The sequence below is a fragment of the Aedes aegypti genome, chromosome 3 (genome assembly GCF_002204515.2).
Source record: "Aedes aegypti strain LVP_AGWG chromosome 3, AaegL5.0 Primary Assembly, whole genome shotgun sequence".
NCBI classification, from domain to species: Eukaryota; Metazoa; Arthropoda; class Insecta; order Diptera; family Culicidae; genus Aedes; species Aedes aegypti.
In genome coordinates this window covers 11859469-11877382 of record NC_035109.1, presented here as the reverse complement: position 1 = coordinate 11877382, position 17914 = coordinate 11859469, and the positions used below count along the sequence as shown (strand labels likewise).

At 37.9% G+C, this 17914-nt stretch overlaps 1 protein-coding gene across 2 annotated transcripts in view; it reads right to left on the bottom strand.

Annotated features, from left to right (window-relative positions):
* Positions 1-4718: 4718 nt before the first annotated feature.
* Positions 4719-17914, bottom strand: part of LOC5564307 (pickpocket protein 28) — a 50770-nt gene continuing 37574 nt past the window's right edge. For both annotated transcript variants that reach the window (XM_021852932.1, XM_021852933.1), the window contains 5 exons: positions 7388-7480; positions 7220-7328; positions 6002-7159; positions 5674-5941; positions 4719-5611 (listed from right to left, as the gene is read on the bottom strand). In XM_021852932.1, coding sequence (XP_021708624.1) covers positions 5384-5611; positions 5674-5941; positions 6002-7159; positions 7220-7328; positions 7388-7463 — 1839 coding nt within the window. In that variant the 5' untranslated portion in view covers positions 7464-7480 and the 3' untranslated portion in view covers positions 4719-5383. The remainder of the gene's footprint in view (positions 5612-5673; positions 5942-6001; positions 7160-7219; positions 7329-7387; positions 7481-17914) is intronic.

The following is a 17914-nucleotide window of genomic DNA, read 5'->3' as shown; positions in this document are numbered from 1 at the left end:
TATCAACACTGCCAACAGCTCCACCATGAATCTAACAATTCCTTTTAGACTGCCAGGAAATTCTAAAGGGATTCATATAAGATTTTTTTTTAAACGGACTCCTTAAGAAACTCCTCGAAAATAATAACAATAAACTCCGCAAGAGCTCTTATTGGAATCCCTCCAAGTAGAATTTGAACGAATGTGGAATCAAAAAACCAATATGTTGAGAAATTTGGATAAGACGATTTTTTGATGTCTTTTTAGAAATGTTCATAGAAAAATAATAGTAAAAGTTGAAGGAAGCATTAGATGATGTCTGTAAAACATCTCTAGAATTATTACTATTGATCTTTGTAAGAATTTATCTTCGAATATCTAAAGAAGTCCTCGCACAGGATTTATTCCTGGACAAATCATTGTGGAGTTACAACTTAAACGTATAAGATCTTGTCTTCTGGTAAAATTCTAGAACATTTTTTTCATAAGGAACTCTTGAATGTTTACGAATTTTCTACAATAATTTTCGGAGAATTTTCAGAAAAAAAAACTGTCAAGAGATTTCCAGGGAGAATTCCTAGATTTTCCTAGATAGAGCAAACTCGAAATTTGTTGATAGTAAGCTTCAAGCTACAATGAGGATTTATTTAGTAATCCATTTTATGATGTAACTGTGTGAATACTCACAATTTTAGCGGCTATAAAAAGTGATAATCGAGTCTGCAAATGATTCCACATTCACTTCAACCTGGCAAACAATTTCAGCTATAGATATAAGATTTGATAGATAAGACTTACTTATTACAATGTATAGTACAATAAGTTATTTATTGATAACCAACCGTACTAGATTAGGCTAAGTAGAGTAACAAATTATCCGTACTACACTTTAGGATATAATTTTAGATAAAGTATATATTTTTACGTTTTTTTTTATAAATTTCAATCCGTAGTTCTGCGTATCGAAATGACTTTCGCTTTTTTACGAATGACGTTTTCTCTCTTCCATTTGTACCTTAATATGTAATGTAACACCGCTAGCGCATGACGGCTCACCATAGTGGCATGTCCGAAAGAACTTGAAACTATTGAGAATCAGAGCTACAGGTCCAAAGCCCTGATAAAGGTGGATGGTTGTGATGGCTATGACCGTGGTCATCATGTAAAGAACAAGCGGACGATGCTGTATCGTGTCAGCATCGAGGAGGCAGCCCCTCTAGCACGATGTAGGTAGCGCAACCCTGGTTAGGTGGCCTATCGAAGACTCTTCACCAACCAAGAAAGGCAAAAGTAGAGCAAACGGATTGATTTTACGGCAACAGACCCGGCAACGAATAAAGGACAACGATTGGAAAGTTGGATCTTGGAACGTGAAAACTTTGAATGAACCCGCGCGTGCTGGGCTCCTGGCTCGTGAACTGCGGAATGTCGGCGTGAACGTGGCAGCTATCCAGGAAATACGCTGGCCGAGAACCGGAGACCGCGAATTCCGAGCGGTGGACCCCATCGCCAACACTTCATTCAAGTACCACATCTACTACAGCGGTGGCGACAGAGCAGAACGTGGGGTTGGCTTCATAGTGATTGGGAAGCAGATGAAGCGAATTATTCGGTGGAAACCAGTAAGCGACCGAATCTGTGTGTTGAGAATGAAGGGCAAGTTCTTCAAATACAGCCTGATCAGCATATATGCGCCAACGAACGATAAGCCCGATGACATGAAGGATGAGTTCTATGAGAGCCTGGATAAGGCCTACGGAGAGTGCCCAAAACAAGACGTCAAGATAGTCATCGGCGACGCAAATGCGCAGATCGGGAAAGAAGATTTCTTCCGACCCGTCATTGGAACGGAAAGCCTTCATTCCGTTACCAATGATAATGACCTGCGGCTAGTAACCTTTGCTGCTGCTAGAGGGATGGCAATCAGCAGTACATACTTCGTGCGAAAGAATATCCGCAAACACACCTGGCGACACCCGAGTGGCGATGCCTGCTCCCAAATAGACCACGTGCTGGTTGATGGGCGACATTTCTCAGATGTCATTGATGTCAGGGCCTTCCGAGGCCCTAATATCGACTCGGATCATTATCTCGTTGTAGCTAAAATTCGGGCGCGGTTATCCAGCGTCACGAGTTCCGCAACACACAGAACGCTACGCTTCAATATACAACGCTTGTCGACTGATGGGGTAGCTGCCCAGTACCGTCAGCAACTAGACGAGAAGTTGGGAAGAGTCAACGTTGATGGAGACGTCGACAGCCTGTGACAACAACGGCGCGGGAAGTGATCGGCACTGGTCAACGACGAAGACGGAACGACTGGTTCGATGAAGAGTGCCAGAGGGTGACAGACATGAAGAATGTCGCCAGAAGCCGTATGCTTGTGGCCGGTACCCGACAGAACAGAGAGCGGTACAGGGCAGCGAGAGCCGAAGAAAAGCGAATCCACCGTGGAAAGAAAAGGCAGCACGAAGAAAGTGTGGTAGCTGACGCACAAGAAAGCATGAACCGGAATGATATGCGGAGATTTTATGCAACGGTCAATGATGCGCGGCACAATACCGTACCAGTGCCCGCCATGTGCAATGACCGAGAAGGGAATTTGCTGACCGATAAAACGGCGGTGGCTGCCAGGTGGAAGGAGCACTTTCAGCAATTGTTGAACGGTGAGAATGAAAATGTAGCGAGGAACAGGATGAACATAGATGATGACGATCAAGCTGTGGACCCACCGACCATAGGAGAGGTTAAAAAGGCTATCAGCGAGCTGAAGAACTGTAAGGCTGCTGGGAAGGACGAGATCCCGGTCGAGCTTCTCAAGCACGGAAGCGAGCAGCTTTACAAGTCGATCCACCGAGTACTTCTGAAGGTATGGGAAGACGAAGAATTGCCCACCGGCTGGTTGGATGGCTTCATCCGCCCTATCTACAAGAAAGGGCACAGACTGGAGTGTGCCAATTACAGAGGAATTACCCTGCTGAATTCGGCGTACAAAATTCTGTCGCGCATCCTGTTTAACAGACTGAGACCGCTCGAGGAGTTTTTCGTCGGCGAATACCAAGCTGGTTTTCGTGAGGTCCGTTCGACAACGGACTAGATGTTTAGCTTGTGAATGATCCTAGACAAATTCCGGGAGTATAACTTGCAGACTCACCATCTGTTTATTGATTTCAAGGCGGCGTACGACTCACTGAAAAGAAATGAGCTATGGCAGATAATGTCTGAAAATGGTTTTCCGGCGAAACTAATTAGGCTGATACGTGCTACGCTGGATGGTTCGTGACGTTAGACGGATTGAAGCAGGGAAACGCACTTTACTGTTTACGAATTTACTGTTCAACATTGCACTTGAGGGTGCTATTAGGAGATCTGGCGTGCAAAGAAATGGCACTATTATCACAAGGTCGCACATGCTCCTTGGCTTTGCGGACGATATAGACCTTATCGGAATCGATCGCAGGTCAGTGGAAGAGGCCTTCGTGCCTCTGAAGAGGGAGACAGCGAGGATAGGCTTGACCATCAATTCTACCAAGACATGGTTGCAGGTAGAGATAGAGTCAGGCATGGTGGTGTAAGTGCTGAGGTAGTGTTTGATGGGGATGTGTTTGAAGTTGTTGAAGAATTTGTTTACCTTGGAACACTTGTGACATGTGACAACGACGTTTCCCGCGAAGTGAAAAGACGTGTTGCGGCTGCGAATAGGGCCTTTTACGGACTACGTAACCAGCAGCTTGCAAACCGAAACAAAATTCGCCCTGTATAAAACATTGATTCTTCCGGTGGCTCTCTACGGGCACGAAGCGTGGTCGTTGAAAGAGTCAGACCGGAAAGCTTTCGATGTTTTCGAGCGTAAAGTGCTGCGGACAATACTCGGTGGGAAACTCGAAAATGGTGTGTGGCGCAGACGCATGAATCACGAGTTGTATCAAGTGGACAAAGATGCGAATATTATGATGCGTGTAAAATACGGCAGACTTCAGTGGGCTGGTCACTTAGTGCGAATGTCGGAAGAAAGAATTGCGAAAATAATATTCAGCAGGGAACCAGGTAGAGGTCGGCGGCTTCGGGGAAGACCACGAGTACGCTGTCTGTACGTAGTGGAAGAGGACCTGGCGACCCTAAACGTTCGGGGCAACTGGAGAAGTTTCGCCCAAGACCGACGAAGATGGAGCTCTACAATACGCCCGGAAATGGCGTGATGCTACGCTGTAGCCATCAAGGTATCAAGGTAGGTATATAATCTTCATTTGCTGTCGAGGACCTCATAACGTGGGACCCCGTCGTCACAAAAATACATACAAATTACAATTATCGGAAGTAGGGTAGGTGTACCAGTTATGGCCATAGTGGTTCCCTATTTCACCATACGTGTTAACTTGATTTTTTTCACATTTTGAAAAGTTTTGTGTGTTTTAGCAGTAAGATAAAGGATGTATCTAGATGTCAAAACATTCAAAAATATGAAAAATGTGAAAGTTATCGAAATTTCACATATGGCCAAATAGGGAACCACTATGGCCATAACTGGTACACTTTCCCTATTCTGCAAATTTCTTTGATAAAGCCCAAAATGATTTTCTGAGGAAATTGGTAGGTTATTATCCAAAAACTATTTAAGGCAAATTACTTTGGGATTTCCTGTCAGATAAAGATGTCCCTAGTGAAAGTTTTGAAGAAATCCACGAAAAATTCCTGGAATATTTCCTGAAGGAATCCTTTGATAATCTTAGCGATTTCTGCTTATAATGTTTGTAAAGAATTGAGTACGGTGTAAATTCTGTTTATTGTTTATTATTGAAATTTCAGTAACAATCACTGAAAGAGTTCTTGGAGAAGTCGTCAGAGGTTAGGTCAGAGGTATCCCTGAACATTTTTTTTATTAGTTCAAGCTTGCAGTTCACCAAGAATAAAACAAAATAGAAGGAAAAGGGATTTTCAAGGAGTTCTTGAAGCAATTCATTGAGTTATTCATGAATCCCAAAAGAAAAATATCTCGAGTAATTATTGTAGATAGTACTCCATAGACTCCGTTTAAAATGTAAAAAATCTTTCTCTTGCTAAACATATGTTCAGTAAGATGGTAAGGTTGTAAAATGAATTTACTTTATTCTACATACAAAACACACTTTAGTACATATTAGTCTAACACAAGACGTGCCAGCTCAAAGTCCAAAAACGAAACCTAGATATTAGTGAATTAGCATATTGTGTGACAGTTGACTATTCAATTGAACTTAAACAAGTATCATCGATAGGATTTGTACACCTACTCCCCCATCAATTAATATATTTTTTTATCTCGGCTCATGAAATTAAATCCGTCGTTTCCAAGTCGTCATCAGGTCGCAAGCTTTATTAAAAACTCCAAAGCGGTGCAAAGCAATTTTTCCCATGATCAAAATCCCTACTCGTAGAACGGCAGCGTCGAAATCCGCTTCGTGTTGTTCGTCTTTTTGCGCAGCCTAAAGGCGCCATCCATCCAACCCGCAATCTGCTGAACTCGAGAACTGATCAGTAACTTGATCTGCTTCGGCAAATTCTGGATCGAGTTTACCTCCTGCTCCTCCCGGTTGCCATTTTCTCCAGCGAAATGCACATGCCGTTGATGCCCGTTTTTTTGCTGAACGGGGAACTGAAAAGGGTGCGAACCGGTAAATGAAATAGGGTAAACAGTAATTGGAGGAAGTTTGGTACCAAATTGTTGTACACGGTGTTGAAGTGTCGATCCCGTATGAAATTATCTTGTTTGGCGCGATCCTGCTTTTCCTTTCGTTTGGCGAACAGTGGGCGAAGGGTTATGAAGTAGATCACTTCAGCCAGAGAGATCAACGAAAAACCCATGAACAAACCAAGCAAACCTCCAACGTTCGACAGGAATTCGGTGAACCCAATCAGCTCTCCTTTGGAGAAGCTTCTGAAGTATGTCTCGGAAAAGAAGATGTAGACCAGAGCGATGTTTTCCCTGAAATTGATTAACTGCATTCATCTCGAAGGGTTTTCTGTAGATCAGAAGTATACATACCTTGCATACGAATCGTTAACGTCCAGCAAGTTCTCGCGAACTCTGAACTTCCCCACGCAGAGATCAGCCGAAGATCGATCGATCGAGTAACTGATCTCGAAACAACCCGGTAGACAACTGCACGACAGCGTATTGTTCGCCGTTTGAGCTATCGACGACCGGATCTTCTCGTAACATCCTGCATCGGCTTTGCTGCAGATTTTGTTGTCCTCCTCCAGCTTCGGCATGTAGTACAATACGCAACCGCAGTTGTCCTGAATCAAACGGGCCTCGCATTCCATTTCGCAGTTGTTTCGTGAGTAAGTTCGAAAGTACGACAAGTTGGCCTCACTGGCAAAAACGCATTGTCTCGTCTCTTGCGAGGTCTTACGGATCAGGTAGGATGCATCGCTAAGCTTCGGAGTTACGACGATCCTATTCTCCGTCCCAACCTGGATGTAGTGAGCATAGTCGGCCATCTTCGGAGTTTCCGTGGGGTTGTGCAGGATCAGTTTGAAACCGTACGAACTTGTTGAGGAACAGTAGTAGTCCTTGACGTTGGCATCTAGAACGACCGTGAGACCCATGGAAGCCCCAGTCCCAGCGATGTACCTCGGGAAGGTCGAGTTGGTAACTTCTCCGATAAATCCTGTTTCTGGCGTCCATTCAATCGGTACAAAAGGATTATCGGGCACAAGGGTACGGTTGGCAGTTGAGTCCCGGTTCCATAGGAGATACGACGGGTCAACGCTGTTGAATGTACAGCATAGGCCTTCATCGGTCAACACAGGGCGGAACATGTGTCTACAGTTGTAGATATTCTGCGCATACCGACAAGCTTCCACCATACTGTGACACGGTTGAGTAGCAGAGAGTAGCATTTTTTTCACAGTGGACCATTTACCCTCGTAATTGGTCATATTGAACTCGCCATCCATCGAACAGATACTGTTCAGAATCGCTTTCTCGAGAGTGTTAGGCTTTATTGCTTCCGCAGCCGTTCGAGTGGCTTGATTCATATTGCAAATGGTAACCGCCGGAAAAGGGATGTCTCTGATGTGGGTTGCCTTCGGACTGAGACCAATTATGATCGGCGAAGATTGCCACTTTTGATACACGTTGGTGATGAAGTAAATCGAAAGAATTGAGACAAGGATGAACGAGATGAAAAAGAAGCACCTGTGAGAAATAAGGTTGAATATTTGATCACGTTTTGGGTCATTTTGCTATTTTGAAAACCTTTCTATCGCAGAGAGACTTATCGTTCCGATGTACTTCAAGCCGTGGATAGTCGTATTCAGGCAATACTCTCGGAAATTCTCGCCGAATGTAACTTTCGGTGCTTTGCCTATTGGAAGGTAGATATTTTATTCAAAGCGAGACTCATAAGGGCGGCATGATATTTACTTTCGTCAAATTGTATCAACTTGGATTGTGCTCCGTGAAATGATCTGCGAAATAGACGCTCGTTTGAAGATCTCATTGTTGTAGCAAATGGGACTGTAAGGAAAATAAAAAATCAACGTACAGGGATGTTTATTTTATAAAATGTGTATGCCATATCTTTTAAATTTATCAAAGAAATCGCAATCGATTTTCTGTATATCTCTCAACTAATATTGTTCGATTTTATGATAATATAAAAGCCATAAAAATAATTGAATTCACCACGAATATAAAACGGTAGTCAAAGAATTGGCTGCGAAATCCGACGAACACATTGACATGGAAGTAAAAGAGTTAATTCGACACCACCCTCACCCTGGTTTTCTTAAATTTATGTACAGTTTTTGCGCTGTGAAAAATATAACATGTAATGGGTCTAATACATGGTTTTGAAGTGATAAATCGATTGGTGGTGGTATTTTTGATCGATAATCCTTTGGTAAAAGGATCGATTCCAACCAGGGCATCAGTATTTTTTAATGATTTTCATGATTAAAATAAAAGATCAACTGATGGAACAAACACTTTGTAGTTGCTGCTCCGTGATCAGTCTGAATAGTGATATTGCACAGAGAACCACTCAGACGGAGCTTGGGTTTTAGCTTTTTTACCATCTTCAATGTACAATCCCTTATTTCTAGATTATTTCTAGATTGTTAACGGCGAAGGCCACGTCTTTATGTCCATCGGGGATAGGAAGGAATGTTTAGATAGTCGTTGTTACTAGAAAACCGGAGAATCGGAGAAACGTGATTTGTGTTTGTCTACAACTACCTTGGAAGTGAGAGTGTTTTGTTAGTGATGGATGAGGCATTAGAGTGATGCAAATTTTGAAATGTTGGCTCCCCTATGCTTAAACGATTTATATTATGGTAAATAGCATCCTCTCAAAATGATTCGAAAGAAATTAAAGTGTGCACAAGCAATTTGAAATTTATATGGAGATTTCTATGGAAAACGCCAACTTTTTGTGTCAAGGCCTCAACCCTTCGACATAATATTTTATGGAAAAGTGAACAACCTCTGCTCATGTGAAATCTTTTCAGCTATAACTTTGCTGAAGACCACATTTTGATAGAACTTAAGGATGAATTGCTATTCATAATCATAAACTGGGTTTGCATTTTGCATGCTAAACCAACTGCTCGGCAGGCAACAGTGGTGCTCCTGGCGGGTAGAATAGATCAAAGTAATCCAGGCTACTATGTTCTATAGCAAAAGAGTACAGTCGACTCTCCACATCTCGATGTTCTATATCTCGATATCTCTCCCTATGTCGATAATTTTTTCGGTCCCTTGTATACAGCATTTTTCACTCTCCATATCTCGATGTGATTTTCGTTCCCAATTTTCTCTCCGTATGTCGATATGCCCATTTTCAAAGGTTACTAGACTAGATTTTTGAGATTCAAAAAAATTTTGGAAGACGAAATGACATCTGTGTGTTGTTAATTTTCCTAGTAACGGAGTGATTTTCAATCTAGTATTCGTTAAAAATTTGTTCTATGTCTCGATCTCTCCCTATCTCGATGGTCCCTTCGATATCGAGATGTGGAGAGGCGACTGTAGTGTTGCTCTGAAAGTAACTGAATGATCATCTCAGCATAATTTGCACACTAATAACAAATTATCCTTACGAGTAGTGTTTGATCCTTTGCTCGCGTCGCTTGCTCCTGCGGGGACGGGTGATGTGAGCAGGATCAGTCGTGTTGCGCGTCGCTCGCGCGGCATGAATAAATAGTGGCGTTAAACGGGTTAGGCGTGAATGTACCGTTTTGACTCATATTCCGAACACTTAAGGCATACAGTGACTTCAAATGCTTCTGATTGGAATACATTGGCTGGTATTTGTGTAAATATTAATTTCTTCGCAAAGTCTATCTGTTCGCTGTTGGGTGTACCAATAATTATGTTGATTTAATTAGTTTTACTATTGTTTTCACGTTAAAGTATGGAACAACATTTTGATTCAAAAGACAGTGTTCGGCTCATTCTGTCTCATATTCCGAACACCTTGATTCAAATTCCGAACAGCACGAATAAATCGTTTTCAAATGAATAATTTCGCGAATAAATTTATCTGAGCTTGTTCTACTAGTCTCAAACTAGATAATCATGACTACTCCTGCGGTATAAATTATATTGGATACGTAAAATTGAATTGCAATTGATTGTCATTTCCTTGTTATTTGGTGACATATTTCAGCGAAACATTTCAACCAAATCGCCATACAAAAACCAAGTGTTCGGAATATGAGTCTGTTCGGAATTTGAGACAAAACGCTATCATGGATCGCATCACCAACCGCTGGTGACTCCTAGATCTTTACCTCATCCCACTAACCGAATATCCTTTCCATGACAACTGTGGAGATGCAAAAGATTCTTCGGTCTCTAGTAACAACGGTTGTCTAGCTAACATTCCTTCTCTTCCCCGATGACCTTAAGGACGTGGCCGGCGCCGTTATTGACTTTTAAAATTTGAGCTCTTGATTTGTGCACATTGAAGAATGGTAAGCTAATCCTAAGCCCCATTCATTGATTCCCTGTGCAATTTCGATTGCTCTAGTCAATCACGGAGTAGCAACTACGAATTGTACGGTCATATATGCTCATGCTCATGCTCACTAATAACAAATTATCCTTACGTCCCATCAAAATATGATCTTCGGCAAAGTTGTAGCTGGGAAAATTTCACATGAGTAGAGTTTGTTAACTTTTCCATAAATTATTATTACGAGCGGTTAGAGGACTGAACACAAAAGGTTTGTCTTTTCTATAGTAATTTCCATATAAACTTCAAATGGCCTGTGCACAACCAAATTTCTTCAAATTTTGGGAAAATGATTTTCATCATAATTGACACCGTTTAAGCATAGGGGAGCAAAAACTGCAAAATTTGCATCAGTCTAATGAGGCATTCGACCGTATGGATGCTATTGTGGTAAGCGGTTAAGGGCCGATTTCTTCACCTTCGCCTAAGCCGTAAACCACGTTTACCCATACGATTAAACCAGGTTTAAGGCCTAAGCGATGGTGAAGAAACCGCTTATAAGTCGATTTATTCAATTCTAGCGATAATGATGCAGAGAAATAGAGAATGATAGCTTTTATGAAGAATCTTACAACTGTGAAAAAGGGTTGAACCCACGACCTCCAGCTTGGAAAGCAGAAGCGATAGCCATTAGACTCTCACCCTTTTTTCATCATTTTGATAATTTGTGCAAAAACTCTTCCCAAAATTTACCAAATTCTTTTACTAGCATATCGTCAGTATTTCTCTGAGATATTTTTATAGGATCAGTGATTAATTTGGTTAATTTTCTAAGAATTTGCCATAAATACAACCAAACATATTTTTCAGGTGAATTTGTTTGTAGATTCTTATTTATTTCAAGTTTTTCAAAAAATAACTCTTCGATTTGTTTAGAGATGCCCCTAAAAATTATTCCATGCATTTCTTTTTGAATACATCTACAATTTACACCAGCAACTAATCCAGAAATGCTGCCAAAGATTTCTGGACAAGTGGCACCAGTGTTTCCTATGCGAATCCAAAAAAAAATCCAAAAACCCCCCAAAAATTTTTTCTTGAAAACGTAAGACCACCGTTATGAAGCAAATTTTTTTCAACAAGCGTTTTCAGGTATTCAACAATAAATTTCACTTTTAAAACCTCTAAAACGCATTTCTCTAGGAATTCCTAATGCAATTTGTCCAAAAATTATACTAAGATTCCTTGAAATTATTGATTATATTTTTCTGGTTTTCTTTAGAGGTTTTATTTCTGGAATAATCTAGAAAGTTTGATAGGATTACTCATACAGTTTTGATTTTTTTTATGTAATTCGTTCTTATTTTTTCAGGCTTACTTTCTAGGATATCTTTACGAGTTGTTAGATGCATTGATACAGTACACAGTAAGACGGTTTGCGGTTTTACGAGGAAAGATGGAACTCACACCTTGGGATTTTTTTGGTCCGGACGAAAATTAAAGTGGCCCTTTGTGAAAAAAATCATCAAAACTTTATATAGTTTATTCTACAAAGTTAAACATCAGGGAATTCTCTAAAAAAATCTAGCTCTTGAAATGGCTTTCTAGCAAATTCTTCTTGTGTTTTTCCATCACCTTTAGAGCCAATTACTTCGTATATTTTAGGGTCTGTTGGTTGATATAATTTTGCCGGGGAACAATTTTGATATTTTATATGAAATATAAACATTTTTTCAGACGTAGATATAGTTGTGACACACAAAAAGATTTTTTTCTTTGCAAGACGGCAATGTTCGGTCGGAGTAAAATGTAAATAAAAAACGTATTTTGTTTCATATGTATAAGTACATCTGAGTTAGGTCAAAAGAGTTCAGCAATATAAAAAGTAAAGAAGTTTTTTTGAAAACATCTTCTAAATTTACTTAAAAGTTATATTTTCAGTCGAGGCTAAACTACAGTTTTAATGAAATAAAACAGCTATATACGATCAAATAACACAGCGCAACAAAAAAGACATTTTTGCGTGTCTCAAGGATCAAATTATGTGTCTCTAGTAGTTTTGGGGTTGCTGAATCTGATGCTATTCTCAGAAATGTTCCAGCACGTCACAATTTTTAGCTACAGGTCATCAAATTTGTATAAAATACTTGTTTTATTGATGTTTGCATAAAAATTAAAGTATAATTTAACAAACTTTTTTTGTGATCTAACCCACCAAGCATGCAAAATAGGACCTGAACTTTCAATTTGGTCATAGTTTTGTTGAAATTGCACGATTGAATTTAAATTAAATCAAATTCTCCAACATGCTTGCTGTCTCCATACAAAATTTTTCGTTTCTCTTATACGGGAAAATACACTACTTTTTAAAAATATCAAAAAACAGCTTTTCTAAATCGAAAGTATTATAAACTTTATTGATAAGCATTGTTATACACATAAAGTTCTATTTCTGTGCCAAATTAGGCAAATAAATTGCCTTACAAGCCGGTAAACTTGAATTCAAACTGGTTAATTTCGTCAATTTTTGCATTTTCAACAGTCAATATCTCAAAAACAAGACATGCTAAGATATTTTTGAAAAGGGCAATGGATTCAGCAACCCTTAATTGAGTAAATAGCGATATTTTGGTGCTTGAGACAAAAACGTGCTCCGCAGTGTAATACACATAATAAATAGAGCGCTGCATATGACGAGCCTAACCTCACTTATTTGACAGCTGCTGGTCCTGCTGTTTACGTTTCGGACTTAGTCGTTTTTCCCATCATTTTTTCATCTTCGCATTTCTATCACCAGCATGCTGATGGTGACGATTTTCCACGATAGGAAGATAGAATAATACGATCCGTGGGTATCTGCAGTGGATTTGACCTATCCTCGCAGCAAACTTTCACGAAATTAAGAATGATTCGAAAAAAAAATACTAAGTCCAAACTGTAAACAACAGGACCAGTACCTGTCAAAATTGATGCGTGACGTCACAGTGCAGTGGAGTATAAAGTGCTTGAAAGTCAGCATCATAATAAGAATGCATACTCTAATAATCGAGTGTATCGCAAAGTACCGTTAAGTCACCAGTCACCGTGCGGCCTCCATTCACCGTGCACATATACAAATTCCTACAGAATATTCATAAAATTTTCACAAATTATTCTTTTGTCAGCAAAATAAGATAAAACTGATGAAATGAAGTAGTTTTTATCACAAAGCATTTTGAAAAACCTGGTTTATGTAGTCAAAATCATGTTACTTCTGTTAGATAATAAGATTTTTCATCACTCTTAGTAGAAACGCAAAAAATTCACATTTTCCATTTTAACGATAGAGTATGAAATTTTTCAAAATTTCAACGAGTTTTCACTGTGGATACTATTATTAGGATTATTTTCATCGTATGAGCAATGATATTTTATGCAAATTAGAATTTTTATTGTGTTTCAGTGGAAACCCAAATGCACGGTGAATGGATCCTTTTCAATATATATGGTTCCTATTACCGTGCATAAGTGTAAAAGGCATGAAATTATTCGGTTATATTAAATTTATTATTATGTTGGATTTAAACTTCTTCATATTTAGTTTTCGAGTGAATATGGAATGGTTTGAACAGTACAGTCAAACCTCTTATAACGATTTTAATGAAAAAATAATTATTCAGGCAATATTTATTTTTTTTTGTTTTTATTGTAAATAAAGATTTGAATACTCTTAAAAATGAGTACGCACACTACTAGCAACATAGTTGCCCCTCCAACAAAGTTTCTTTAAGATACAAAATTAAATCATGACGAAAACTATACGCACGGTGAATGGTGCACTAGGTGCACGGTAAATGGTGACATAGGACGGTACGAGGCGACCCTAACATGACATTTTCAAACATACTTTTTGAGTAACTTTTTGTTACGCATCACTAGATTTAGATTTTTCCCTGAATTATTATATAATAGCACGCTACGTAGTGGTATTCTAATACGCTCCAAATTATTTGGAAAAATTATATGATTTTTTGAAGCGCAAATTTTTCTTAAATGCACGGTGAATGGTAGCTTGACGGTAGTCGCACACATTCAAAACGGTATATCTCAGAGCATAATTTATCTTTTTAAAAGCTTTTTTCACGCAAATCTTCATCTTGTCATCAAGTATTGAAGCAACTAAAAAATTAAATGATGGCTTCGGCACCCTGAGGGTATTTTCGGCAGCACTCACTTATCGTCCTTGTTAAAATTTATCTACGGAACAAGATTTACCTTCAATGTACTCAATATATTCCTTGAACTATAATCTTCCATGTAAACCTCATCTTTCACAATAATATTATATAACATGGGTATTATCATTTGTGAGATGCCGAATAAAACAACACAAGAACAGCTTAAGAAAAACTCACCACTTTAAAATGTCCAATTCTCCGCTCCAATTCCAATTTGTCACAAAAGCTACGCACTGATCACTCATGCACTATCAAACTTTTGATTTGTCTTTAAAGTACTCGAAAGTACTGAATGTTTATGCTTCAAATCACAAATTAAAATTAATGCCCTTTGCTTTCCTCGGCAATCACTTTTTATTATGGGGATAGGTTGCCAGAAAACCATATTCATCTGTGGTGTGTTTTTTATTCACAATTTAAATTCATTGAAAAATCGATCACAACTAATTAGTTCATTGGAATTAGGCAACAAAACATGCATGGTCCTTTCAATACTTTTCTTATCTGAAGATTGTAGCGCATATACTTCAATATACTGAGAAACACATAAAATATACGTCTTTCGATAGGCTAACTATTTCGGCAACACTTCTGTTGTTCCACAGGCAATCAGAGGATGATGTATTTGTGTCAAATCATAAGTGAATTGATTTGCAAAGTGCCAATTATGATTTTCTCATACACTGAAAATAATATGAACGTAAAAATAAAATAAAATAATAAAATAATATAAATGTAAAAAAAACCTGTAGAATTTTCAATTTTGCGTTACTTTTTAGCGATTTTTTGTGTATAGACACTAGGGTGCGGCTTATTTTCCAAAAGTTCTCAAAACCAAAAATTCGTGTGCTCTTATGAATTCAAATCATATTAGAAAAACCTCAAGTTTGAGCCAAAAATATTAAGATTTAGGAGTGGCGCAAGCCGAGTGGTTAGAGTCCGCGGCTACAAAGCAAAGCCATGCTGAAGGTGTCTGGGTTTGATTCCCGGTCGGGCCAAAATCTTTTCGTAATGGAAATTTCCTTTACTTCCCTGGGCATAGAGTATAATCATACCTGCCACACGATATACGAATGCTAAAATGGCAACTTTGGCAAAAAAACTCTCAGTTAATAACTGTGGAAGTGCTCATAAGAACACTAAGCTGAGAAGCAGGCTCTGTCCCAGTGAGGACCTTAATGCCAAGAAGAATAAGAAGAAGAAGAAGAAGAAGAAGAAGAAGAAGAAGAAGAAGAAGAAGAAGAAGAAGAAGAAGAAGAAGGGTGGCGCAAGCTTCTTGAAGGTGAATTTTCAAGTTATAAAAAATGGCCTTCAGTGAAGTCACCATAACTTCGGTTATTTCTAATCTAATTCTAAAACTTTTAGCATAATTATTTTCAAAATTTAATTTATGAAAACTTTTTATAACATCAAATTTGTCTTAAATCGAAACATTTTTTATTAGAAGTAGTTTTCTTGAAATTTTACTTCACACTTAAATTATTTTACGGATTCCTGTGAAATTTCAACAGCTGAACAGTTCGGTAAAATAAATTAACGGAGTACGGTAAATTTTTACAGTATTCGGTAAAAAATCACCGGAATCCGTTAAATTCCGACGAAGTTACGGTGTTTTATTTCACCGAACTGTTCAGCTGTTGAGATTACGGTTAAATTCACCGTAAGAGCTTAGTGTGTTCATTTTACTGAAAAATTCATATTTGTTTGACCATAACTTTATGAATACTTAACCGATTTCAAATATTTGTATGCACATGTTTTTGAAGCAAAAAATAGTTGTTTCCATACTGTTCACACACCACATTTAAAAAAATGGTTTTGACTTAGTTTTGTAACAAAAACTAAGGTACCGCGGGGCAAGTGGGAACGAAAAAAACGATAGTTCAAACAAATTGTTCAATCAAATTTTAAAATATCAATATTTTTCAAATCCAACAACACAATCACGTTTTAGCAACATATTTGCTGGTGTGTGCATGCAACTAATCGAATAATTTCGAAATTGTGAAAACCTTGGAAGAAAGTTTTAGAATGAGCCATTGGACGCAGTTACTTCACTAAACGGGGCAAGTGGGACACATCCAGTTTCATGCGTCAATCCACATCAGTAAGTCAACCATTACAATAATAGGATTGATAATTCATAGATTTTAAATTTTAAGTACATATTTGATGTACATAAGGGTTCAACCATAAAATACGTTACGTTTTAGGAAAAAACCCTTTATTTAATAGTATGTCAGCTCACATTTAATATTAACTGAAAATTCCTCAATAAAAGCGTAAAGAGGAATTAAACATGTTCAAAATATATCATTTATAAGTTGTTAATTAAAATGTAGAACATAAACAATCAATAATTGACGAAATTATAAATATGTTTTGTTATTATTTATATGCATGGCAGAAAACCACCTTATGTGGTTGAATTGTTTTCCATCTCTACTTAAATTGGTAGAAACAACAAATAAAGTTCAAATAAAATAGAAAAGTAATCGTTCTCATGATGCATTTCAAATTTCAGCTGTGTGTTTGTTCAATTTTGAAGTCGTATTTCAAAAATAAAAAAATAGTTAAAAAATAAAGAATAATAACACTTTTCTTCTCCCTCCTATGCAATTACGTAATTTTAGGTTGATCTTTTTTGATAAAAATTATTTGTTTGAATGTTTTAGTGCTACTCTCTAGGAGAATGTATGAAACGTGTACGAAAATTTTTGATTCTGGTTTTTGTTTTGATAGGTCCCACTTACCCCAGGTACAAATATATTCTGGGGTAAGATAGACCATCGAAAATTTCATATGAAATGAAAACAAAATACTGGTTTATCGTTAGCAGCTTGTAATAATACTCAAAATTATAAAATACTGATGGAAATTCGATTTAAAACACATTTATTTTTTGCGAGTCAATGCAAGACGTGGAACGTGTCACAATTTGTTATGCAAGTTGAAAATGGCGCTGAACTGACAACTGTTACATGAACCACATGGTAATAAAAATAACAATATGTTTAATACTCAATACATTCCTTGCCAATGTATCTTCAACTTTCTAGAAGAATACCCCCATGAAAAACTTTTCCTTGTTGAGCTATGACGAAACGCCCCACTTACCCCGTATTCTCACTTGCCCCGCGGTACCTTACCCAAAAACATGATTTTTAAAGAAAAAAATCGAATCTCTTTGGATTATTTAAGTTTTTTCGAAAAAATTACATTTTTCCTATAAAACTTGTGTTTATAAAGCATTTTGGTTTAATTACGAGTTGAATAGTGCATGTATTTGTTGACATGAGCAAAAATGTTAATGTTTAAAAACTATTTAAAAATTGTTGACAAGTCCTTTTCAAAGGTTTAACAAGTGAGGAACCCCAGTTTCAGCTTTAAAAATATTGTTTAACTGACAGAAATTTAAGAAAAAAAACTGACGTTTTTCGTTTAAAACTCATGTTTTTGTGCAGTTTTTGTTAAATAACTTGGCCAAAACATTTTTTTTGTGCAATGTATAAGAAAAGTTTGAAAACAATTAATTAAGCTTCTAAACCATACAAAAAGATTTGGAATCGGTTGAGTATTCATGAAGTCATGGTCATGGTTTCTTGCAGAGCACAATATTATGAATCAATTACCCATGACGTCACGCTGCAACTTTTAGGTTGGATTCACTCTTGCTGCAAGTTTAAAACCATGACATGGCAATTTACACAGCCGAAATGCTGCCATAGTGAGATTGAACACAAAAAATATTCGATGAAATAAATGAAAACGAAATAA